This window comes from Zootoca vivipara, chromosome 13, assembly GCF_965207765.1.
Source record: "Zootoca vivipara chromosome 13, rZooViv2.hap1.1, whole genome shotgun sequence".
NCBI lineage: Eukaryota > Metazoa > Chordata > Lepidosauria > Squamata > Lacertidae > Zootoca > Zootoca vivipara.
Genome location: NC_142596.1, coordinates 4,110,375 through 4,136,593, shown reverse-complemented (window position 1 = coordinate 4,136,593; position 26,219 = coordinate 4,110,375). Strand labels below are relative to the sequence as shown.

Genomic DNA, 26,219 nt, shown 5'->3' with positions numbered 1-26,219 from the left:
CTGCAGTTTCTCCCATCCCCGGGAGTTCTCACTCACCCCAACTGACCCTCCTCTATCCCCCATTTTTTGTCCCACCCCCTTGGAGCATTTCCTACCAGAAGAAGGGTGAATGCTGTCACCATCACACCAATGGGACACAGCACACGCTGTCGTGAGAAAAGCCCTTAATTCCGATTTTATTTTATTCCTTGGTGAATTTACAAAGAGAATAACACAAAGCAATAAATATTTTTTAGAAGGGGACAAGATTAGACGTGGATTTTTTGATTTTTGTTTTAAATGAAGACTCCTTGAGCTCCAGTCCCCCTTTCGTCCCGCCCAGGGTGGTCCTGCCCTCTGCCTGCATCTGAAGGCTGGTACGTCACACGGGGCTGGGCCTCTGGGGTGGCGGCCTCTCTTCCTCCTTGCCCACTCTCCAGCAGTCATTACAAGCTGCCCAAGAGAGGAGGCCAACAGCAGCGGCCATGGAGAAGCCATAGCTTGCTCTTTCGCAGCTGCCACTGCCGCTGCTGCTCAGAGCAAGCACCAGCTTATCTTCTTCTCTGAGCTCAGCGGAGGTGAGGGAAATTGGGACATTCCAGGATCAAATCGGAAGTCGGAATGGCTTCTGTAATTCTGAGACTATCCCTGGAAAATAGGGACACTGGAAGGGTATGAGACCAGTTCGTTGCACTGGTTCTGAAATATAAGTTTACTTGCACAGAGCTGGTTCCAAGGGTGTGGTTTGACCTTACCTGTATTTGCATACAGGGACCCAGGTGGCACTGTGGGTTAAACCACAGAGTCTAGGGCTTGCTGATCAGAAGGTCGGCGGTTCGAATCCCTGCAACGGGGTGAGCTCCCATTGCTCGGGCCCAGCTCCTGCCCACTTAGCAGTTCGAAAGCACATCAAAGTGCAAGTAGATAAATAGGGACCGCTCTGGCGGGAAGGTAAACGGCATTTCTGTGCGCTGCTCTGGTTCGCCAGAAGCAGCTGTCATGCTGGCCACATGACCCAGAAGCTGTCTGTGGACAAACACCAGCTCCCTCGGCCTATAGAGTGAGATGAGCGCCGCAACCCCAGAGTCGGACACGACTGGACCTGATGGTCAGGGGCCCCTTTACCTTTACCATCCCCAGAACGTAACCCCCACACAAGATGCAAGTCCACTTTATATGAAAACCATTTCACATCCCACACAGATACTGACAGAGCCCACTAAGCAAAATATGGGGGTCACAGTACAGGGTTGGTGGCTGCAGGTCATGGCAGCCACCCCTGGGCAGTTCAACAGCACTTCCTTGACTGTTAACCTCAGATTAATTTGCGGGCAACTTTCCAAGGTTCTCTCACTCCAGCCACAAAAATGTTCCTCATTAGTCATCTCTTGGCTCTGCTTTGTCCTTTGCTAAGCACATCTAGAAACAGTTCTCACTCTGCTTTTAAAAAAATCATTTAGAAAAGGGCACTGAAAAGAAGAAGAATGCATGTTGTTGTTTTCTCTTGCTGTGCACATCTGCTCAGAAGGAAGAAGGAAGCATTCTGTGGCACTTGCTCTCAGGTAAGTGTGTACAGGATCACACACTTTCAAGTCCAATGTAAATGCGCAGAGGACTGAAGCCCTTAAAATGCAACAAATCAGTGTGCTTGGTTTTACACTTTCCCCAACAAACCTATACAACACATGCACTGGTAGGTATGTAAATGGTTCAGCACACAGGCTCATGACACACATTTGCATAGAATTAACATGTGCTAATTTATATGTATTGGACAGGACTCTAAAGCAGTAAGACTCCTCTGGAGAGGATGAAGAGGGCTAACTTCAGAGTCAATCAATCAATCATTTTATTTGTATGCCTCTGTTCCAAAGTTAAAACCAGGGGTCAACAAACTTTTTCAGCAGGGGGCCGGACCACTGTCCCTCAGACCTTGTGGGGGGCCGGACTATATTTTTTTTTGGGGGGGGGGAATGAACGAATTCCTATGCCCCACAAATAACCCAGAGATGCATTTTAAATAAAAGGACACATTCTACTCATGTAAAAACATGCTGATTCCTGGACTTTCCACGAGCCGGATTTAGAAGGCGATTGGGCCGCATCTGGCCCCCGGGCCTTAGTTTGGGGACCCTGGTTAAAACCATGCTCAAGGCAGTTTACAACATACAGCAAATTCCATAACTACAAATATAACAAAAGTAGTAATAAACATCAAAAAGCACACAACCAAACCGAACAATTTCCACCTAAATCATAAGCTCCAAACTAAAGGTACAAAAAATTAACACCAACAACCCCACGAGCAACGATGGCCCCTAAAAAATGCTCCAGCCCAAATCTAGCAGTATGTAGAAGGATCGGTGCCAGCTTGGAAATGGAAGAAACTCGCACTTTGGCAGGGTTATGTGGACTCTGGTTATTGCAGAGAAGATACAAATCATGTGTTTCTAAGAGCAATGAAGACCTGGAGCAGTTCTACGCTGTTTGGTGGGTTTCGTTTCCTACGCTCCAGATTTAGAGAAACAAATTTTTCTCCCCCCCCCCATCACAAAACCTGGCTAATTCAAGGCGTGTTTCGCTGCCTTTATTTTCCTACATTTCCTTTTCTTATTTGGAAATTACAACCTTTGTACCTCTCTTTTTGTAACTTTAAGGTTTGTTTGTTTGTTTGTGATTTTAACAGCAGCAAGAGCATCTGTGACTAAATTTTGGAAACTGTTTGATTTAAACATTATTAACAACCTAAAAGTGCAGCATTTTTATTATTCTCAGGTCTGGCAAATGGCTGGGGTGGGAATCCCATAAAATAAAAGCTGCTAGAGGACGCAGTACAAGAGACGGATCATTTTTTTGCAATATGGTATGATTTTATTTAATTGGCAAATGAAGTCCATCATGGCCAGGTGGCTTCTCCTACCTGTACCAAGGTATGGATCTTGAGAGATTTTACTCTGGTGGATTTGTGCTTCTTTTAATTTGTTGGAATTATCAATAGTATATGTGGAAACAGCGCTCTTAGCCTTTCTTTCTGCTTTTTTTGCAGGTAAATTGGTGAGTTTGAGGCAATAATTGCTTGCACAGCAAACATTGTAACCATCTTCATTTCCTTGCTGGAAGTTGCGATTTATTCACCTTTTGAGTGTAAAAAAAACAACAGCAAGTGCTTTGCAAAAAAAGATAAAATTACCAACTATAATTTAAAACATTCAAAAAAATCAACATCAACAGTAATCAGAAGACAGATTAAAGCACGCATCAGCATTATATCTGGGTGGGTTCTGAGAGATTTCACTTGGGGTGTCCTTCCTTTGCTATAATTTAAAAATCAATTTAAAATGTTGCACTTTGGAGTTAAGAATGTAAAAAAAATACAATTTTTTTTCTAAAAAAACACTGAAACATTTATGGGGCGGAGGGAAGCTGTTTCAAAGCAGTCTGCAGGACCGTGGTTGGGGGGGGGGCTCCGGGCCCGCCCTCCAAGCTTCCCTTCCAGAGGCGAGGCTGAGTCAGAGGCGGGGCCGGGCTCGGTTGGCGCGGGAGGGCGGCGCCTGCCCGCGGCCGGAGACGAGCGGGGACCCGCGGCTGCTACAAAAACCCCACCCCGGACGCCTCTCGCTCGTGCTCAGCCGGACTCGGAGTCTGCCGCCGCCTGCTCGGTAAGTCTCCGGGGGCGCTGGATCCGGAGCGGCTCCGCCTGCCACACGGCGTTCCCCGTAATCTGGATTGACTCCGAAGTGAGGCAGCGGGAGAATTGCACTGCCTTGGTGCGCTTACATGAGAAGTATGTCCATAGCTGTCAAGTTTTCCCTTTTCTCGCGAGGAAGCCTATTCAGAATAAGGGAATTTCCCTTAAACAAAGGGAGAACTTGACAGCTATGAGTAAGTCCCGTTGAGTTCAGTGGGACTTACTCTCGCGTAAGCGCGCCCGACTCAGCGTCTCCTTTATTGGGGTGTGCGCGCGTGTGTCTGGTGGCTTTGCCCTGCAAAGGAACTCGGGGAGGATTGGGGCCGCCGTCCCTTCTGCACTTACCTGGGAGTAAGCCCAATTGGAACCGGCGGGGCTGACTTCGGAGGAGGGGTGCGACGGCTGGGACTGGGAGTGCCCCTCGGTGCGCTTCGGAGAAAGTCTCCATAGGATCGGGCGTTTAGGCTGACGCCCTACCAATCCTGACTTGTAGGGATGCCATGCGTCCTGGTTTTTCCGGACTTTAACGGGATTTCAAAGGCATAATTGACGTCCGGAGGGAATTCCCGAAAGGTGGCGCTTCTTTGGCCTGGATGTTAGGCAAGGCAATCGCCTTCCTGAAGAAAGCTCAAGAACTTTCCAGGTGCCCTGGTTTTCACTTTTTGAAATATGGTAACCCTATAACTTGGGAGTAAACCCAGAGTCGCATGTGTGTGAAGTGTGCAGGGACACCCAACTGTCAAAGCAGAAATGCAAAATGGAAAAGGTTTCTCCGCTGTTCAGAGTGGCAACAAGCTCCTTAAAAATAGTATATTCTAATCTAGAAAAGGGGGGGGGGGAATCATTCTGCTGGGGTGAAGTGCAGGCTAGCAGAATGTGAGAAACATTTTCTAGTGTTGTCTTTCTGCTTACTAATCTCTTGCAATACATTTAATTTTAATTTTTGCTAATTCACATACCTGGCTGCATTCTCAGCCCTTTTCTGCATCCTTGCTCCCCAGGTCTTGGATGCCCAGCACCTGGCCTGTTGACTCCCCCAAGCAGAGTTGAGTCCTGTGTGTGAGTCTCTGCTTCTGTCCCTTCTTGGTGCTTTAGAATCCCAGAATGGTTGAGGTGGAAGGGACCCTGAAGGTCATCTAGTCCATCTCCCTGCGGTGCAGGAATTAAGTTTTGCCCAAGGGGAGGCTCTGGCAAAGAGTCTTTTGCTCTAGCTGGTGAGGCAGCATCCAAAGACGCCCAGGAGACATGATTTGCAAAATGGATAGCTTGGGGACCTTTGGAATGAGGGGCCGTTTGAAAATACTATTAATAATAAAGCTTCTGAGTGGTTAGGCCAGGCTTTAAGGCTTCTGTGTGAGCTGTAGCCTTGCATGCTTTGGGGACAGCTGAGAGAGAGCCACCTTCTTTTCTGGGTTGTCCTGCTGCAATAACAGTCGGTGTCCCAGAGAGAGCATTGCAGTGTCTTCATTTATTCACCACTCCTCTTTTTGGCCCTCCAACTCTAGGAGGCTAGGATCGAGTATCCAGGCTTGAGAGCTTTCCTTTAAAAGTTTCTGCCTTGTGTGTGAGCACAACCCCCCCCCCCGCATGAGTGGTTTCCTTTCCCCAAGGCCCCTTTGTGCCCTCTCTGCCAGTGGTTCATTGCCAGCAAATCCCAAAGGGGGCAAGGACTGGAGCACAAATGGCCCGTTCCAGAGCCCATCCCTAGAGGACATAAGTGGTCATGATGACTGCTGGTGCTGTGTTAATTTCCCTGCTTGCCTTTGCTAGCTGTGGAGATTCCCGCTCTCTGCTATTAGTTTCAGTCCAAGCCTTGGGTGTGTCCCCCTTCTCCCCCCGAACGGCTCTCCTGTTGCGTCATTCTGTGAAATACGCTCTTCTCTCCCCACACTCCAGAGCTTGGCATGTTGCAGCAAGTTGTGCAGTAAGTAAAGATTTTCTGAGAAAGGGCCACACCCGTCCTGCATGCTCCGTTTGGGGGAATTATGGGTGAGTGCAGTAACAGGAGGCGGCTGCCCCTGAATGAAGTCCACAACCCCACAGCATCTCCCCAATTAGCCCCCTCCCAAATATATATATATATATATATATATATATATATATATATATATATATATATATTCTAAAACCAGTTGCTACCTCTGGCCCAACAGTAATCTAACATCTGGATGATTGTATAATCTTTCCAAGTTTCTTGTGAAATGGTTGCAGGGTGTGGTGTGTGTGTGTCCTGCAGATATTTGCTTGTTGTTTTTGTTTTCTAACAGGCTACAGTAAAAGCCTATTTGTAAATAATTTTAAGGCCACAATCCTAATTCTATTGACCTTGGATGAAGCCCCATTCAGTTCAAAGTGACTCACAGTGCAATTCAGAAGTTAATTCACTGAACCAAAATTCTGCAGTTGCTCGGATAAATTAATAAAAGATTTAAACTAGCTGCATTTCTGAAGTATTTCTATCAATGCTTGTTTTGCCTGCAGTGGAACATTCCTCTTGTACAGATATATGGTGTTTTATAAATGTAGAAAATCACTCCCCAGTTTCCTGACTACTAGAATGTGCTTCTGACAAAGCAGGCTTGAGTCCAGCCCACTAAAACTCCTGCTGCAGTAAATCTGATGGTTGTAAAGGAGCCACAGGACTCCTGGTGCCAATACTCAGCAGATACTGGCCAGCCTCCCCCAACACTGTGCACTCTGTTTTGGACCATAGCTTCCATGTGGCTGGGGCTAATGTAAATTATGGCCCAACCTGGAGGACACAGAGTATATGTACCGCTAGTTAACAACATCTTTGGAGGCTTTGGGGACCCTGACTCTTCCCTCCCTCCAGGTCCAGAAAGTCAGCATAGTGTAGAGGGTAGAATGTCAGGCTGGTTCAGATCTTGACTCTGTGGTCAACCGAGTGACCCTGGCTCAGCTGAGTGACTTTGGGCCAGTCTCTGTTTCTCAGCCCAGCCTCCCATGCAGGGTGATCATAGAATGATAGAGAGCCATAGGGGCCATCTGGCCCAATCTCCTGCAAAGCAGGAGTCTCGACTAAAGCATCCATGACAGACGGCCACCAGCCTCTGTTTAAAAACCTACAATGGAGAATCCACCACAGTCTGTTCCACTGCCAAACAGTTCTTCCCATTGGAAGGTTAAGATAAAAATGGGTGTGGCGAAACCATGCATACGGTACTAGCCTGATCTCCTTGGAGGGAGAGAAATGTGGTAATTTTCTCTCTCTCCTTTGCCTCTAGAGTTGGGCAACTGACGTTTGGCCCAGGGGTTTCTTGTTGCTACCTTCTGATGCATATACCCTTTGATTCTGTGGGATGCCTTTGTAAAGAAACCACCGACCAGTGTAGTCATGTGAAGTTGCAAGCCACAATTGACGTGAAATATGGGTGGGAGGGAGGTGAAATCTACCCCAGGCTGGCTCATGAGCAGAGCTCTGTTGACTTGTAGGTGCTGGCACAGCCCATTGCCTCTCCTTCCAGCTAAATAACCAGCACTGCAAAAATTAAAAAGGTTCATTTTTTTAAATAGTGCTTTCAAACACTGAGTAGGAGAGCTGGCTTCTCTTCCTGCCTCCTCCCTGCTTTGAACTTAATTAAATTCTGCTGCAGAGTTTGGCATGATCTCATTCTGGCTTGCTGTATCTGTGGGTTCCGTTTGCAGCAGAGACTGCCTGCCTTTTCCTGCAATATACTTATCAAAACGAGAAAGCTTTCAGCAATCCTGTTTTGGTTTAGAGAAGGCCTCCCCCCTTCTCACCATTCCTGTCGAGGTAGACCTCTTGGGTGTATCCTTTGGGGCAGCTCTGTGCCACTCCTCTACCCCTTGCAGCCCCACATTCCTCCATGACCACTCCCAGCCTTCCTTGGAGACGTGGCTCACACAAGCTCAGGGTTTCCATTCTCTCATTCTGAAGACTTCTGAAACTTGTGCAACACCTTGCTTTTTGTTTTTCTGGTTTTTTTGCCATCCACAGAGGGGCCACTCCCTTTCAGGCTAGCACAATGGCCCTGACCATGCCTGGTGAACAGTTGCCAGGAGCTCCTCTCTCTCTCTCCCTCCCTTTTCTTGGACTTTATCTGTGCATCCAGACAACACTCCGAACGCTGGTTCAAGAACTTGGCTGGGGCAGAAGGAAAGTGCTAAACGCAAGACAGGAGAGAGGATTGGGGCTTTTTTTTTTCTTTAAAAAAAAGGGTGGCAATGTTTAGTCAATTGATTGGTTACTTACTTCTTTCAAAAGATTTATACACTGCTCAATTGTTAAAACCCAAAGTGGTTTCCAAAAAAGGTAGAATAATAAAAGTGTCAATAAGAAGGATTAACAGCAATAATTTATGACTTTTCAAAAGTTAAAATAACAGTAAGCTGAAAACAGATTAAAACTTAAAACAGCTTTCTAAACATCTAGGGTAGGCTTGTCTAAACAGTATTGTTTTAGTAGGCACCAAAATGGGCACCGTGAAGGCCTGACATCAATTGGCAGGGAGTTCCAAAGTGGAGGTGGTGCCACATTAAGACGTTGAGTTCTTTAAAAATTCAGAGCATGTATTGTGTGGCACCTGAGCCAGGAGAAGGCGCCTCTTGCAAAGTATTCCAACTTGGATGGCTTTTTTAAAGGACTGGACAGATTCATGTAGGAGAAGGCTATCGATGGCTCTGCTGTGCCTACACCGTTGGCGTCGGAATCCCAGCTGCTTGAAGCCACAGGAGGGGAGAATGCTCTTTGCACAGACTCTGCTTGCAGGTCTAGTTGCCCACTGTGAGAACAGGATGTGGACGATATGGGCCATTGGCCTGATCCAGCAGGCTCTCCTTGCATTCTTTTGAAAGTTCCTTCTAAGGATTCTCTGCAGAGTTCTCCTTTGTGAATTAAACTGTATGGCTTCTTGTATGTAAGACAATAAATAGGCAAGCAGCTTATTCTGTGCTGCCCCTCATCTGCTTTAATGACACCAGGCTATTCAGGCATGCTCTGGTCAAGTTTTGAGCATGTGAGATCTGAATTTGAATCCATGTCCAGCTGTGATGCCGCCTTGAAATAATAATTTTACCTATTAACACACATTTTAAAAACTCAAGGAGAAACAGAAAGGGCATGATGATTATGCCTCTGATCTGTTTTGAGCTTTGAGGGTTATGGTGATTGGTGAATTTTCTGGAATTAAGTAGCTCTAAGTTTCGCCGTGGGTTAAACCACAGAGTCTAGGGCTTGCTGATCCAAAGGTCGGCGGTTCGAATCCCTGCGACGGGGTGAGCTCCCGTTGCTCAGTCCCAGCTCCTGCCAACCTAGCAGTTCGAAAGCATGTCAAAATGCAAGTAGATAAATAGGAACCGCTACAGTGGGAAGGTAAACGGCGTTTCCGTTTGCTGCTCTGGTTCGCCAGAAGCAGATTTGTCATGCTGGCCACATGACCCGGAAGCTGTCTGCGGACAAACACCGGCTCCCTCGGCCTATAGAGCGAGATGAGCGCCACAACCCCAGAGTCAGACACGACTGGACCTGATGGTCAGGGGCCCCTTTACCTTTACCTTTAAGTTTCACATGGCATCCTTGGAGTGGGGTAAATGAAGGCACTGTGGCTTGGGATGGAGATGTGTCTTACTCTTCAACACACTGGGCTAAACAACACAGCCTTTAGTTCCTTCTTCCATTAGGAGCCATGAGTTGTATCCAGCTTTGGCAACTTTCATACCATTCATTTTACGCATTATGATACCAACTTGAAACAGTCATGGCCTCCCCCACCCCAAATAATTCTGGGAGATGCAGTGCGTTGAGTTCTGAGAGTCGTCAGACTGTTCCCCTCGCAGAGCTACAGTTCCCTGAGTGGCTTAACAGTTGATCTCTCTTCCCAGGGAACTCTGAGAATTGTAGCTCTGTGAGGGGAATAGGGATCTCTTAAAAACTCTCCGCCCTTTGTGGGAAGCCATAAGACGTGTTTAAAGTGCTTTAAACGGATGGTGTGAATGTTGCCTGAGTACTTCTCAGGGTCTACTCTGGGAAAACGTAGTTCCGGGGGTGGGGCTGGGCTATGATTAGCCCTCAGCCAGCCCCCAACTGCTGACCTCCTTGCTTACAACCAGTCCAGGGGGTGGCATGGCCTGTCAGCTGCCTCCCCCCCTTCATCTCTGTGTTAACCCATTTAGAGCTCAGCAGGGAGAAGGATGGGTTTGCCTGCCATTGGCTCTGGCTCCACCTTCCATGGGGCTGCCCCCCTTCCTCCCTGCCAGCATCAGCCGCTACTGCTTAGTTCAATACCACCAAATGGACGCTATGCCTTCCCTAATGGTTTGTGCATTTCCAACTCTTCACTGCACTCATGAGGACTAGAAGCCTCCTGCTGCAGTTGAAAAATGCAAGAGTCTGCAGCAGCTCCCAGATCCTGTGTAGTTAGCAGTCCACAGTTCACAGCATAGCCATGCAGTTCAAGATCTGTGACCTCATTTATCTTCTAACAAAGTAATCTTTGCAGCATTCCCATCTTCCTGCTCATTTTCTCTCTCTCCCCCATGACTGGGCTGCAATAACTTTTCTCTGATTGGCCTCCATTTACTACAGTGTTATGTGGCAACTCAGCCGACATTCCAAGGGCGTGTCGGCTGAATCACTGGACTTGGTTCTCCCTCTGCCCTGCCTTTTTTCTGCCTTGTCTCAACAAGTCTGCTTGGCTGTGGTTTTCATTCAGTTTTGTAGCTGAAGCTCTTTTAAAAATCAGTTGGTGCTCTGGCCAAGGCTATTTTTATTGCAATGACTTTCAACTCTTGGTGTGACTGCTGGGCTAGGCCAGACAGTGGCATTTCCTTTAAATTATTATTATTATTATTATTATTATTATTAGTTAATTGGTGTAAGTTTAAGTGTGTCTCTTTGTGTGTGTCAGTGTGGTGCAGCGGTTAGCAGACCCTCCAAGTGGCTCTATTTTCCAGGGACAGTCCCAGATTTACAGATGTCGTTCTGGTTTCTGATTTGATCTCGGAATGTCCCACTTTTCCTTAGGACATCCCTATTTTCATTGGAAAAATGTTGGAGGGGATGGAGTTTTGTGACCCCCGAGCCAAGGAGATAATTAACTGTACCATCTTTAGAAGACATCTGAAGGCAGTCGTGTAGAGAGAAGTTTCTTTAATGTTTTATTATGTTTTTTATATATGTTGGAAGCTTCACAGAGTGGCTGGGGCAATAAATAATAAAATGATGATGATGGAATAGGACATCCCTATTTTCATCAGAGAAACATTGGAGGATATGGGTTAGAGTGTTGGATTAGGACCTAGGAGAGACCTGGATTCCAATCTGGATTTTGCCATGAAGTTCACCTGGGGGACTAGGTGCCAAGCACTGCCTCTCAACCTGATCCTATCTCAAAGGATTGTTGTGAGGATGAAATGCCGAAGGGGGGAGGGACCATGGGGGCCACATTGAGCTCCTTGAAGAAAAAGGTGGAATCGGGGCCGTCTTAAGCATACCCGGCACTGTGGTGCAAAGCTCTCTCCGGTGCCCACCCCTTTCCAGAGTTGTCGACCTTTTTTTAGGGAGGACAGTGCTGCCAGCGGGGAAGAGGCGGAGGCTGGACGCGGCGCCTCCCAGCTCAGCTGGCCGCTTCATGCTGCGGTGGCCACGGCAGACGGAGGCTCCAGCCTCTGCCTCTTCCCTTGCGCCCTCCAGAACATGGCGCCCCGATGCCCCATGCCACTAGCCTCTATGGGTAAGACTCCCCTGGGTGGGATGCAGATGCAATAAATACAGGGCAGTCTTGAGCAGGTCGCACGCCCTGGCGCTGAGGGGCAGAGATCGCTCCGGCGCCCTCGGCCTCGCAGGGCGCAGCATGGCTTCCGCGCGGCTATGCCGCGCAGCGCCCTGCCTACCAGCCCGGCGCCCCGCGCCACCAGGACTCTACCTAGAGCCGGCCCTGAATAAATATATGCAGGACTTTTTTTCAGTCAGAATTGGGTGGAACTCAGTTCTGACACCTCTCAGGTGGGCACCACTGCCATTATTAGAGAACAGGAGAGGCATTCATGGTGCGTTCCAGCACCTCTTTTTCTAGAAAAATCACACTGAATATATGAATGGTACCTTATAGCCTGATAAGCTTTGATTAATGAGTGAAACAGTGCCGGTATCAAATGCATCAGGGCGTCATAGCTGGGGGTGGGGTGGGGTCTCTGCATTGCTTAGGTGGTTTTTAAAGGAGACTGGGGAGAGTCACAGAGGAAGGGGGATCCCAAGATTCTTTGGAAGCACAACTATTTGTTTGAATTCTTTTAAAGCCACACCCTTTCCCCATTCTGGAGCACAAAGTGACTTAATGGGAACAGAACATTAAAGCAATAATACAGTACAAAGAATAAAGTCACAAGACGGCAATAAAATGGCAGAGATTAAAATATTGATGGGACCACAACCCAGCAGCAGTCTGCTCTGTAACCCAAATGCCTGGATTAATGGGAATGTCTTCAGCCTTAAAAGTTTTTTGTTTTTTTTAACGGTGTACATTTAAAGCACGTCCAATGCACATATAAATTGCATTACTTTCCCCAAAGAGCCCGGGAACTATAGTTTGTTAGGGGGGACTGAGAATTGCTGCTCTGTGAGGCAAAAACTACAGTTTCCACGATTCTTGGGGGGGAGTTGTGTTCTTTAAATGTGCATTGAATGTGCTTTAGATGTATGGCGTAGGTTCAATGTCACTGAGATCTGGGGCTATAAGGAGCCAGCAAGTTTGCATACTATTTGCTGGGGAGAAGTGTATCCCCATCGTGCCTTGCATGTGGGCTTCCTGCAGGTATCTGCTTGACTGCTGTAGGAAAATAAATGCTGGACTATTATAGCCTGTTGGAGGCTGCATTAGACCAATTATCTCTTCCTTTCCTCCTCCTGTTCTAATTTCACCACCTGCTCCGTCAACAAACGTTTCTGCAAGTTGCAGAAGCTCACAGGTCCTCTTCGAAAGTTGTTGTGCTAAAAACAGCCTTTTCCATTTACAAAGTTCAATTCTCCCGTGTAACTAAAGAGTCCTCTGCTCTGCCGCCTGAGTTTGCTATTAGATGGAATTGCACCCTCAGCCTCCTTTAACAGAGGGATTAACTGTAACCCCGATAACCAGTGGATCCCTAACAGTAGCAGCAGTTATTGTGGCTAAAATGGCTCCCATCCCCTGAGATCGCTTGCGTTTCCTTCCTTCCTGTAGGAAATTGCCCCCCTTTATGTGTTGGGCTGCTCAGAACTACACATGCAGTCTTGAGGGGGGGGGAGGGAATAGGCAAGAGGCACATGGTCTTAAATTTGGTTTCCCCCTTTTCACATTGGGTTGTCCTAGTCATTTATATTTTAAGATGTCTCTACAAAAATCTCTACTCATTTTTCTGTTTATTTTTTCCAATATATTTGTTGAGTGTGAAATCATGATGATTTGGGGGGATTCTTTGCACAAATATAAAACCTTTATACTTTATTTTTTATTGTAATGGTGTACACACTTTCCCCAAACATGTACATTTTTGCATGCATGTTTTGCTTGGAGAACGGTGTTGCAAAATTCGGAGGCATGTGAGATTTGAGAGATTGCTGTGTTTCCCTTGGCGCATTGCTTCAGGGACTTGGAATTAGACCAGCTCTTCTAGGTTGTTCTGAGGGTGGGGATATGGTGGTGGTTGGGGAGACTATGGGGTGGGCTGGATGACCTTCTGGTAGGTAACTGTTCAGAGCTGTGTGTTTCTACGAGTCATCGGTGCTTGAGCAAAAGGAAGGAAGCTGCTTATTGTCCACACACACACACACACACACACACACAACCCCTCCTGTAACTGTTGCACTGTTGTATGGTCACACAACAGATGCTCTCTCTCTCTCTCTCTCTCTCTCTCTCTCTCTCTCTCTCTCTCTCTCTCTCACACACACACACACACAGAACACAGTGCCAGTCCTCAGTATATTTGAAAAGTGAGCACAGCTGCTTCACACAGCGTGCCATTGTCAGATGCTGTTTGGCAGCTGAAATATTTGTCTAACCTGAGGAATTTGGGAGTTCTGTTCTCATGCCTAATTTCCAAGAATGCAATGGTGGGGCCTGAATTCTTCTCAACAACACCTTTTGTACAACAACTGCCCCTCCTTCCCAGATTTTTTCAGCTCCTCCCAGCCCAACAGAGCTACCGTATTTGTCTTGCAAAGGCATTGAAGGTACAAGGAGTTGGAAAAAAACTTGTTGGAAGAGAAGAAAGCAGGTTAAAATAAACACACTTCCCCCCTGGCTAGCTGCTATGTCCTCTTCAACATCTTTGTTACTTCAAGTTGCCAGCCTTTGTACTTCTGGGATTTCTTTTCTTTCTTTCTTTTTTTAAAAAGACTCTTCCAAATCTTCAAGTTACTAGTCCACAAATGCTTCTCTGCCCTGCCTGCCTGCTACTCATTTGTAGTCTAGGTTCTAATACCCTGTACTGTACCAACAAAGGTTCTAAAGTTTTGTTTCCTGTTGAGTCTACCTATTGACAGCCCCAAAAGTGGCTAATGTAAAATTGAAATATTTCAATTAGTGCAGTAATTCCAGAACAGTGCTATGAGAGACCTGCTACTTTATTGCAAGAAGTAAATTGAATTAAATATTGTTATGAGTCTAAAGTATGAATAAAAAATGCCTGACGTGTCTCTGTAAGAGGCACGTCCACAGTATTTCCTGTTATTGGCTATCACTTGCAGGGGACAGAGCAAGGCTCTGTGTCAGGGGAAATTAAATTACCCAATCACTCCTGATGTAAAGTTGGAGTGGAATATCGTACTCGTTGGAGGAGGATTCTTGGTGCATCTCTGTTATATGCTGCTCTCAGCTGGACTCCATCCACTGAAGGCGCACACACCCAGACAGCGTTGAACCATAAGGGATGGGATCCTTACCCCTGTAGTTTCCAATGGTCAATCTCCTTGGAGTGTGTTTCCAGTTTTAATCTGGAATGTGGTCTGTGTGTCCGTGTGTCATTTAACTGCTGGAAATTTTTGGAAATTTTGGTATTTTAGCATCTGATATTTACTTTATGTCATGTGAGCGGAGAAGCCTATATTTTGGCAGTTAGGTGGAGATGGTTTCGTATTGTTTTCCTCCTTGACTAGGCTCAGCCTGGGACTTCAAACCAAATACCGCTGCATTGCTCAAGTTCTAAGAAGCAAATGGCTAAGGGCACCTATAGACCTTCCCTATTTATGCTGGCCGAGGTCAATGGGAGCTGTAATCCAGAACCTCTGGAGGACACTGGGAGATGGGCAGGGTCCTCTGAACCTGGTTCACTCCCCCTTTGCACTGCTTTGTCCCCCTTTTCTTCTCTTTGAAAGCCTGGATTTCCTTTTTCTTTAATGGGGCTTCAGGATGGGGGAGAGAGGAGTGAAACCATGAGCCTGTGAGTCTGGGCATTGGCCAAGCCTGTTCCTTGGCCAGGTCTCCTTCTCATGTTTCACTCGCTGCCACACCCCAAAACTGCCCTGTTCTCTTTGCCAGCTTTGTTAGCTGTTCCCTTGATTGGGAGCGCTTTATTCATTTATTTGTAAAAACCCTTAATGACGTTTTGACATTAATCCCTGCATGCCTGCCCTTTCCCTGTTTGATTCACACTTCACAGCCATTTATGCAACTAGCCTTAACTTACCAGAACAAAAGAAAATTATATGATCCACTTCTTTGCTGCAGTCGGGTGTGATGTAGTGGTTTGGGTTTGGATCATCCAGTACATCTGGAGAGCACCTGGTTGGCGAATTTAAATGAAATAAAGAGCATGAAAATCTTGCAAATGAGAGAAAATCTCCCATTGATCACATTCTTTCCTGGGATATTTTTGGAGAATTGAAAGGTACTGAAGGAAGATCAGGGTGACGTTACAAATATCCTTCCTTCACTGCTGTCTAAAACATGTTTTCATTTGCCACCTGACACCCTGTTGAAATGTTGCAGCCGCATACCCACTATGCCTTTAAAACACACCTGAACCACATTCTTTCCCTCAAAGAATTCTGGGCACTGCAGTTTTACCCCTCACAGAATTACAGTTCTTAGAAACCATTAACAAACTACAGTGCCCAGAATCCTTTGAGAGAGAGAATGGCTTTTGAATGTGCCTTAAAGGTAAAGTGTGTGCTCGGCCTCAGTGCCTCTGCAGACATTGGATGGTGAGCATGCTCAAGCAGATTGACTTGAACTCTTCTTACTTTCTTCCAGCCTTCTCTCAAGATGTCAACGGTCCACGAAATCTTATCCAAGCTCACCCTTGAGGGAGATGTAAGTATTGCTCCCCCTGGCTCATCCCAGACTCCAAACACACCTGTGTGCATGTGGTGTATTTATTTATTTATTGGGGGAATGCCTCTTTTGAATGGCACTCAAAAGTTCAAGCCGTGCATCTCTCAGGCAGCAAGTGTTGGGAAAGTTCCCTCTGGATACGCTGGAGGTGTTTGGGGGAAGTGGACCAGTGGCTTTATTTGACAGAGGGCAATGCCATGTGCTCAGAAATGCGGGCATTTCCCTGGACTGAGAATAGACTCTTTCGAAAGTTGTTGCACAGAATAAACCTTTTGAGGTGCAAGAGTGTGCAGCCCTGTTTCTAACTCAGGGCAGGGGAGAGAGGTAGGAATGCTTTGGCGTTCAGAGGTTTGGGAAATGCTCTTTAAAGAAATGTCCTCAGGCAGTCTTCTGAGTGAGACGCACCAGATCTGTTTTGTCTAGTGGGACCTGCCTGGCAGTGGTTTGTGCAGCTACCTGATCCTTTGAACTGTTAAGTGGAACAGATTGAGTTGAGGCCCTTCTGCAGGCCAGGCATCTGCTCCACTGCTGAGCTATGAAACCCATCCCAGACGTGTTCTGTTCGATGATAAGCTAAAGAATGTGCTTTTATTCTGAGTGTTGCCAGCTTCTCCGTGGTGCAATTAAACTTTTCCACTCGCTGCTTTTCTTGGCATCAGAAAGGAGCAGAATCTTCTGGAAAATCTGTGTCTGGTGCACATAGGCCGGCAAAAGGCCAGCTTCTACCTTGGCTGAGAGAGGTGGGAACAGCCAAGAGGTAGTACATACCGTAGCTGTTCAGTAAAACAAAAAGGGGAGGGGGAGAAAAGTGTTCACACCCTCCACCTGGAGTTTTATATTTTTAAAGAAGAGCCTCACCACAGCTGTGCTCGAATAACCTGTTTCACAAGCCTTGCTGGAGAGGAGGAATTATGGGTGGCAGTTCTGTGTTTGAAGGTTGCATTTATTTATTTATGAATTGTGTATACTGTCCTTCATCCGTCGTTCTCGGGGTGGTTCACAACATAAAAACGCAAAATACCTAATACTTTCCTTTCACCCCATCTGATCATTGGCCCTTTTAGCTGCAATAGTCACAGGTGCTTTTGCGCTGGAGCAAAGCTTACAAAAGGAAAGGAACCTTCACTCGGGGATCTGGGCATTTTGGGGTGAGGGCAGTTTCCTATTTTTGTGTTGCAAAGCCTCATATTTTATTTTGTGCCCTCCCTGGCAGTGGTGCAGGTGGAAAAGAGCCTGGCTCACCTCTTGCAGGTCTGGCTGGCCTCATTGCACCGTTTCTGGTTTTGATTTTTAAAGAAGCAGAATTTATTTATTGCATGCATTTGTACACAGCTTTCTGTTGTTTTTTTTTAAAAGTGGCCCACAGCTACGGTAACAACTATTTGGAATTCTCAGGCACCTTTAAGCTGCACATGAGAATATCACAGGACTCAAGGACAATATCCTGGTATTGATAATTAAAACATTTTTTAAAAAAATGTTACTTCTCTCCCAACACCAATGAGAACAATTTTTTCCCAGGGAATGTGAATGAAACAACTCAAATTTGTACTTTGTATGTTTAATTTTTTAGTTTTCCTTTGGGTTTTTGTTGTTGTTTTAGTGTGTTGTTGAAGTGGGTGGTCTTGTTTAAATAAATATAAAGGGTGTTTTGTAAAAGACCCACAAGACAGCTCATAGGCAAAGTTCTTATATCAGGGAAGAGGAGACTGACTCCTATCACCACTGCCATCTGCTTTCTGGGGTTGATGGGAGTTGGAGTCCAAGAAGCACCAGGAAGGCCTCTGGTCTTGCCATTGTTTTATGCAGGCATCCCCAAACTGCGGCCCTCCAGATGTTTTGGCCTACAACTCCCATGACCCCTAGCTAACAGGACCAGTGGTCAGGGATGATGGGAATTGTAGTCCAAAACATCTGGAGGGCTGAAGTTTGGGGATGCCTGGTTTTATGCATTTGGTCTGTTCTTTGAGATAAGAAAGTAGCACTGTCAGGTGAGAAGACGGTGCCATTTCCCCCGTGGATGTTAGGGTGTCTTTCCTCTTGCAAGAACAGAGTTGCTGATTTAATGGAGCCAGTTTGGAAGATCATTCCCCCCTCTCCTCTTCTCTCCCACAGCATGCTCTCCCTCCAAGTGCCTATGCCACAGTCAAGGCATATGGGAACTTTGATGCGGATCGCGATGCTGCAGCCCTCGAAACCGCAATCAAGACCAAAGGTAGGGCTGGGCAGAGGAGCCCCTCTGTCCTACATTGGCAGCTACCATTTCCTTGACTTGCCACCATCAAGCATTACTTTATTATTATTGCTTATTAACTTTCATCCGTAGGTCACGGGGCGGTTCACAACATAAACATACACTATAAAAAACACAAAATACACAATACAATTAAGAATGGAAACAAACCAATGATCTCCTCTCCCACAACACAATTAAAAGGGTATCAGATGTTAATCAGTCAAAAGACCTGGTGGAAGAGGAATGGTTTTGCCTGGTGCCAAAAGGTGTATAATGAAGGATCCAGCCGAACCTATGTTACACCCTTAGATTAAACGGCTGGGTTGACATCCGTTTCTTTCCCAAGGAAGGTATTCAGGAGTTCGAAATCACCATGAAAGGAACTCTTTCTGGTAGATCAGAAGTCATTCCTGCAACAGCAAATGCTCTGCAGTGTTGAGGCTCTTGTTGTCCCATGTTGCAAATTTTCTTTAACTGCAGGAATGGGGAACCTGTGGCCTTCCAGATGTTGTTGGACACCCAACTCACTCCAAATTCCTTGACCATGGGGTTGCTAGGAGTCCAGCAATATCTGGGGCGCCACAGGTTCCCCACCCCTGGTTTAGAGCCTGATCCCACCCAGATGGAGCTCACTTTGGTAGCAAAACATTCTTCTGGCCTACAAGGTAGGTTGAGATGAAAGAGATTGGGTGATAGGGGCAAATGCCAATGTCCTCGTGGCCATGCACAGCATTCCCGTTTTCCAATCTGAGTTTGGGCATTGGCTTTAATGATGCCAGAACCCTTTCATCTCATGAGTTTCATAGGTAGCTGTGCTGTTTCGTTTTTTTGCCTGTCAGTACATGCCAGACTTTGCAAAGGCAGACTTTGGGCTGTGGAGCCTCATTCTGTATGCATTAGTATTGGGGGTGGGGGGCTGGACCCACCTGTATCGAGTTTCAGATTGCAAGCTTCTTGGGGCAAAGACCTGCCTTCTTCTACCTTGCAAAGCACAAAGCATACAGTTAGTGAGTGGTTTATACATACATATCAACAATATGTTTCAGGCAAAACCTGCAACAAAATCTTGCAGCTTCTCAGAACTCTCCATTGCATCCACCTAACCCAGGCATCCCCAAACTGCGGCCCTCCAGATGTTTTGGCCTAGAACTCCCATGATCCCTAGCTAACAGGACCAGTGGTCAGGGATGATGGGAATTGTAGTCCAAAACATCGGGAGGGCCGAAGTTTGGGGGTGCCTGACCCAACCCCAAACAATGAGTCACTGTGTATACTCAGTCCTTGTAGCAGTAGCATCCCAATCCATGATTTCTTTCAATAAATCCCTGGGATGCTACTGCTACAAGTCCTCACTGGCCAACTTTGGGGTCCCTCATCATATGTATGAGTGGCTTATTTATTATAGACTGCTACTGCAGTTACCTTTTGTATTTGTGATGATGCTCTCGCAGCTACCATGCTGGCTTAGTAACCTGTGAATTGGGGGTGGCATTGCAGAAATCAGTCCATTGCATTGCATCCTTGCTTGGCTTGAACAGGACTGGCCCTTAACTGATTAGCCTGTTTTCTGCAAAAAAAACCCTGCTCATTCTTCCATTTGTGGGGCAGAAGGGAGATGATAAATGTGCAAAAAAGAAATTCACCTAGTTTGGAGAAATGGGGGGTGTCCTGTGGACACAGCAGTTACTTCATGGAACATCTGGATCTTTCTCAGAGCAGTGGCGAGAAGCTCTTGCACATCTCTTCATGTTACTGAGAGCAAAAGCCTGAAGCAAAATAACTATTGGAAACACTTTGACCAGCCTAGCATGATTGGCAGGCCACACTTTAGTTTTTAAAAACTGGAGAGAGAGAAATGTTGGTGGAGTAAATCAAAGAGAGAGCACAGCTGCTGTTCTTGCTCCTGGGCTTTGCACGTACCATGCATCTGCCAAGCACTCTGAGATGCCTTAAATTTCATTTAAAAAAGAAAGTACTGGTACATGCTTCTGGCCCTCAGTGTAGTGGAGGAGGAAAAATACTCGTTGGACCCCACAGCCCTAATGGTCATCTATTTTTCTTCTCCTATTCCTTGCTTCAGGTTCATTTTATTTTTTAGTGAAAGAGGAGAAAGTCTACAAACCTCCCTTTTTGTTCTTCTTTTGTTAAGAGTTTGGAGTTTGCTGTGGCATGCCTCTGGGCGTGGCAAGTGTAAGTTGCCCTTTTGTATGTGAGATGTCAAACGGAAATATCTCTCGTGAACCTTTTGATATAAAAGAGAAATCACCACGCAAGCAGCCACAAATTCGAGAGCTGGCTCCTCCTGAAGGAGGCACTGGAGGAGGAGGGGAGGGGCAAACCATCACGGTACAGGAGGTTGGCTAGTAGTTCATCTCACACCAGTGTCCTGAAAGGATGCTACAGCTCACAGCTGCAGGAGCTCTCCTCTTTGGAACTTTCCCTTTGCATGCCAGCTTCGTGCCTCAGCTTCATGCCTTCTGTTTGGCTGTGGCCCTGCACAGTAATTCCCACCACTGGTTACTAACCACATGGCTGTGCTCTGCCGCCACAGTTGGAGGCAGCAATGCTTCCAAATACCAATCTCTGGAAGCGGCAGGGCAGGGGGCAAGAGTGCCTTTGTGCTTGAATCCTGTTGTGGGTTTCCCACTGTAAGATCACGATGCTGATCTTGGCCTGATCTTGTAGGACTCTTCTCATCCTGAAGCCACAATGGACCACAGAGTAGCAAAGCAAGGCACGTCTGTTAGCCAGTGGACAAAAGTGTATTTTCTGCTTGCCAGATTGATCCGAGCATTGCAGCAGGAGATTAAGAACTCCCTCCTTCCCTTGAGACTGAAAAAGAAGAATTCTGAGCTCCATTCTTTACTGAACAGCTCACTGCCCCTCCCCTGTCTCGGCAGCTATGAGTCAGCATCCTGCTTCTGATATCTTACCCTGAAATGCAAAGGGATTTTGCCAACCCTCACCTCCTCCTCCACATAAGCCAGAAGAATGAACACAGCCTGTTCTGCTATCTCTGCAGACTTTGGAAGTGACACAATTCTGCATTCTTCCTTGAGGAGTTTGACTTTTCCTGTCCACCTGCTCTGTACTCCTCCTTAACTGCCTTTTGTCAGTACAGTGGTACCTCGAGTTACAAATGCCTCGGGATACAAACTCTTCAGGTTACAAACTCCGCTAGCCTGGAAGAGTTACCTCGAGTTGAGAACTTTGCCTCAGGATGAGAACGGAAGTTGTGTGCCGGTGGCACAGCGGCTGCAAGAGGCCCCATTAGTGAAAGCACTCCTCTAGTTAAGAACAGTTTCAGGTTAAGAATGGATCTCTGGAATGAATTAAGTTCGTAACTAGAGGTGCCACTGTACTAAGCTGGGTCTCCCTGTCTGTGGTTTGGACATGGTTGAAACTGGAAAAAGTGCCCAGCGGGTTCATGAATGAGTGAGAGGATCTGTATAAATATACAATGGGCCAATGAAGTCTCTTCTGTGCACACAAGCATCTAAGTACACTTGATGACCAGCATCCTATATAATAATTTCCATGTTGTCCCTGCGTCCAGATGTCCCGTGTGTCCCTGGGGTACTGCGCATGTCCCCCAGAGACACAGGGATTGGACGGAGGGACAACCAGGGACACAGGGATTGGACCCGTGCTCTCGGGACACAGGGAACAGCCAACTGCCGCTCCGCCAACCGCCGCTCCGAAGCCCAGTCTCATGCTGGAGGTGCGCGGTGAGGCGGCGGGGGAGAGAAGCGCTCCCCCCCCGGCAGCCTTGCCGCACACCTCCGGCATGGGACGGCGCTTCCTCGGGGAACCCGAGGAAGCCGAAGCGGCAGCGGGCGCGGAGGGAGGCCCGCTTTGGCTTGGCAGCGGCGGGAAGAAGGGGAGGAATTCCTCCCCTTTTTCCCGCCACCGCCAAGCCAGTCCCGGAGCCGAATTGCGGCGCGGCGGGGTTTTTCGCTGTTTGCCTCCCCCAGGGGAAGGCAAACGGCGAAAACCCCCCGCTGCGGACTGGCTTGGCGGTGGCGGGAACATCCCGCCACCGCCAAGCCAGTCCCGGAGCCGAATTGCGGCGCGGCGGGGTTTTTCGCTGTTTGCCTCCCCCAGGGGAAGGCAAACGGCGAAAACCCCCCGCTGCGGACTGGCTTGGCGGTGGCGGGAAGACCCGCCACCGCCAAGCCAGTCCCGGAGCCGATTTGCGGCGCGGCGGGGTTTTTCGCCGTTTGCCTCCCCCAGGGGAAGGCAAACGGCGAAAAACCCCCGCTGCGGACTGGCTTGGCGGTGGCGGGAAGACCCGCCACCGCCAAGCCAGTCCCGGAGCCGATTTGCGGCGCGGCGGGGTTTTTCGCCGTTTGCCTCCCCCAGGGGAAGGCAAACGGCGAAAAACCCCCACTGCGGACTGGCTTGGCGGTGGCGGGAAGACCCGCCACCGCCAAGCCAGTCCCGGAGCCGATTTGCGGCGCGGCGGGGTTTTTCGCCGTTTGCCTCCCCCTCAGGGGAAGGCAAACGGCGAAAAGCCCCCGCTGCGAACTGGCTTGGTGGTGGCGGGAAGACCCGCCACCGCCAAGCCAGTCCCGGCAGGCCGCTTCCTCTAGCGCCCGTTTTTAAACGGGCTAAAATCCACTAGTTAGAAAATAAGAAGGGATTCAGTTGCATCCTACCCTTCTGAAGGCAGGCTCAAGCATTTTTCTTCTTCTGAAAATTACTTGGGCAGTTTAAAATGTCTAAGCTTTAGCCTGCATAAAGTTTTTTAATTGTTGTCTGTTATATATTTTTTTACTATTGCCTTGCATAAATTATTTTATTGTTCATTGCCCTGGAATTGGATGAAGAGTGGTATATAAACTGTGTGCTAGTTAGTTTCCCGGTGCTAGGGTTTTTTGCGCCCTAGGCGAGATCACCTTCTGGTGCCCCCCCCCCCCGGCCAATCATATTTCAAACACAGGGCGCCCCAGCTGGTGGCCTCCCCCCTTCCTGCACACCGCCAGATGGCTGGTGGGGCGCAACCAGCCACCAAGCCCCACGGCTCCGCCACCGCCACCCCCGCCTCGATTGGCGCACACCCCCTCCCCAACCCTCCTCGACCTGCCCCCCTGTGGGCGGGCGGGCACGTTGGTGGCGGTGGCGCTGCCACCTCTGCCGCTCCTGGGCAGGTTGTGAGCTGCCCACCTCGCCTCCCGTCCCGTGCGGGGAGTCCCGAGGGAGCGGGACTGGGGCGGGCAGGGGCAGGCAGGCATGAGGGTCTACAACCAGAGCGCTGGAAGGGTGCGCAGAGTCCTGCGCCACTCCAGCACCATGCCTCTCATCCCCCGCTCTCTCTCCCGCCGTCGCCCCGAGGATTGGCCATCATGGGAGGTAGGCGACTCCAGAGGCGGAGAGGTGTGAAGGCGGCCCTGCGTGCCAGGTCCCTTCCCCAGCCCCGGGTGGGGTGGCGCGGGTGGTGGGGTGTGGCGCTCCCAGCCTCCGCGAGAGCCTGTTGCAGCCCAGAGCTTCCGGGCACCACGGCAGGCGCTTTCCTGCCTGCCTGCAGCCCCGGTGGCGCGTTGCCGCACTCTTGCTCGCCGTGCTGGCGGAGAGGGAAGGCACTTCCGGAGCCCTCACTCTCCCTTCTGGGCACGGCGGGTGGGTGGGCAGGGGGCCGGCAGCGGGGGGTGGGGGGCCCCTCCATTTTGGCGCCCTAGGTAACTTCCTAGTTCACCCTAATGGATGCGCCAGACCTGGGTGTATTCACTCAGAGATCATCTTTTGCAGTCCATTCTAATCTGTCTCTTTGTAGCAGCGTATGTGGGTACTTTTTTTCCTAAGGCATCATCAATAAACACCACCACCACCATTGACTTTCAAAAATGCCCCCAGTTTAAACTGGGGAGTAAACATTTAAAATACTGTACTTTTAATACAAGCACTTATGAAAGCTTCGGGTGCCCAGAGGCTTCCTATTTTTCTCTTGCCCAGGAGGGAAGCCTCTTTTGAAGCAGCACCTGATATGGCTCATATATGAGTAAACTAAAAACAGGTTATTGAGGTGTTTTTTTAAAACCCTCCTATTTAAATGTAATTGAACTAATGACCGTATGAGTTTTAGTTGATTTATCAGTTCAGGTTTCAGCTCTTCTCCATGCACAACAGCCTTCTGAGGAGGTTAGGCTGAGAGTTTGTGGCTGGTTGGAGCCACTCTACAAGGGGTTGCTCTGGCTGAAATCCAGTATTACGGTAGTCATCTCTTTGTGTCTCTCGTGCTTATTTTTACTGCACCCCTCAAATGCTCAGTGAGTCATCTTTTCTTCAATGATTCATATTGTGTGAAATGTCCCTGCAAGAACAGGCAGATCCTGTGAGCATCCACTGCCCACAGCCTTGCATGGACTGAAATCCAACACCAGGAAATGCCAGCTGATCAGTAAAGCCTGGCCCAAGATATTTTGCTGCCACAAACAGTGAAGCCTAAATAACATCCTTCCTTCATGAGTTAACATTTGGCATAAAGCCCTCTGAAATGAATGGGAGCAACCAAACTGCATGGTAATAGTTCTTCTGTAGAGTGCGGGGATATTTTTCTAGACCTCGACAGTGGAAGCAGCCATTTAGGAAGACTGTAGTGGTGCCATCACACAACCTCTGTTCCTTCCAGAGGGCTTTTGCAATATAGCGATGTTTCCTGTTGGGTGGTGCTCCACGGTTCCGTCTTTGTTTCCCACTGGGCCACCTTTAATGGTACCCCCCTCTCACCTTGCCTCAAGGGGGATACCTCTGTATCTGGAACATTAGGTAAAGTGTTCGTGGTGCGTGCTAGGGGATGTACATAACGTGGACATGATATGGTCCTTGGACAATTTGCCTGAAGCCAGTTGCTAACCATGTATCCTCCCACTACAGTTCCCATTGATTGGCTGAGTTTGCTTATATGCCGCTTTTCCAAAAGGAGCTGTGCTCAAAGCGGCTTGCAGCCAGTGGCGTAGCTAGCCGCCTGGCTTCCCGGGGCGGCAAACCCGAAGGCACCCCACCGGGGGGCGGGGTGTCCATCATGACGCACGATGCACGCGTCGTGACGCACAACACATGCACGCACAGGAGGTGGTCAGCCCCGCCCAGCCTGCCCCCCCACCCATTACTACGCCACTGCTTGTAGCAGCCGTTCAAATCATTAAAACAGGGAACATTGGAAATACAAATATACAAAATACAGAACGTGTCAATTCAGTAAATTCAAAGTAAGAAAAACCAACAAAGCACAAATTTAATGTTATAAAACAAAAACAATCCCAATCTAGGCATAAATAAAAAGCAAAAATGAAAAATTGAAATGTTTGTCCCAGCCTGCATCTAGTGGAATGCTCTTTGAAGACAGTGTGGCACAGTGGTTGGTGTCTTAGACTACGCACTGGCAGAGGAGGGGGAGGGCACTGCCCCCACCAGCGTGATCCCGGTGGGGTGCCATCATGGCTGCTCACCCGCCCGTGCTGGGTGCCACACCCCCACAGGTGGCACGCCACGACCCTGCAGACGGTGTGCCACGCCCGCCGGGACACGTGCCAGCCTCACCCCCGCCAGCTCTCCCCCCTCCCCCCCGGTTCCATAGCATGAAGCTCTGCCACTGAGACTACGGAGACCCAAGTTCAAATCTGCTCAGCCGTAAAGCTCATTGGGTAAGCTTGGGCCAGCTGCTTTTTTCTCAGACTAATCAACCTCCCAGGGTCATTCTGAGGATTAAAGAAAAAGGGTGGAGAACTTTTATATGTGCCCTCTCTCTGAGCTTTATAGATAAAGTGCAAACAGCCTTGAAGTTTCATTACTTTCAAGTGGTATATTTTGTGAAACAAAAATAAATTTAAAAATGTAAATAACTTGTATCATACCCCTCATGATTATGTGTTCACCATGGACTGCAAAATATTTCAAGTTAGTTCTGGCTAGGTGAAATTCAGCGCTAAGCTAGATGATATGTTAGCTACATAACTGTGCCATCAATTGCAGGTTGTCCTTTTTATACACATTGCTAGCTCAGGAAGCCAAACCTGAACTGGAAATT

At 48.1% G+C, this 26,219-nt stretch overlaps 1 protein-coding gene across 8 annotated transcripts in view; it reads left to right on the top strand.

Annotated features, from left to right (window-relative positions):
* Nucleotides 1-3,600: 3,600 nt before the first annotated feature.
* The window catches only part of ANXA2 (annexin A2), a 38,975-nt gene continuing 16,356 nt past the window's right edge, over nt 3,601-26,219 (top strand). For 2 of the 8 annotated variants that reach the window (XM_035132136.3, XM_035132137.3), the window contains exons 1-3: nt 3,601-3,638; nt 15,877-15,936; nt 18,073-18,172. In XM_035132136.3, coding sequence (XP_034988027.1) covers nt 15,889-15,936; nt 18,073-18,172 — 148 coding nt within the window. In that variant the 5' untranslated portion in view covers nt 3,601-3,638; nt 15,877-15,888. Of the gene's footprint in view, nt 4,311-15,876; nt 15,937-18,072; nt 18,173-26,219 lie in introns of all 8 variants that reach the window. The other 6 variants (XM_088656710.1, XM_088656709.1, XM_088656713.1 and 3 more) reach the window with 3 other exon arrangements.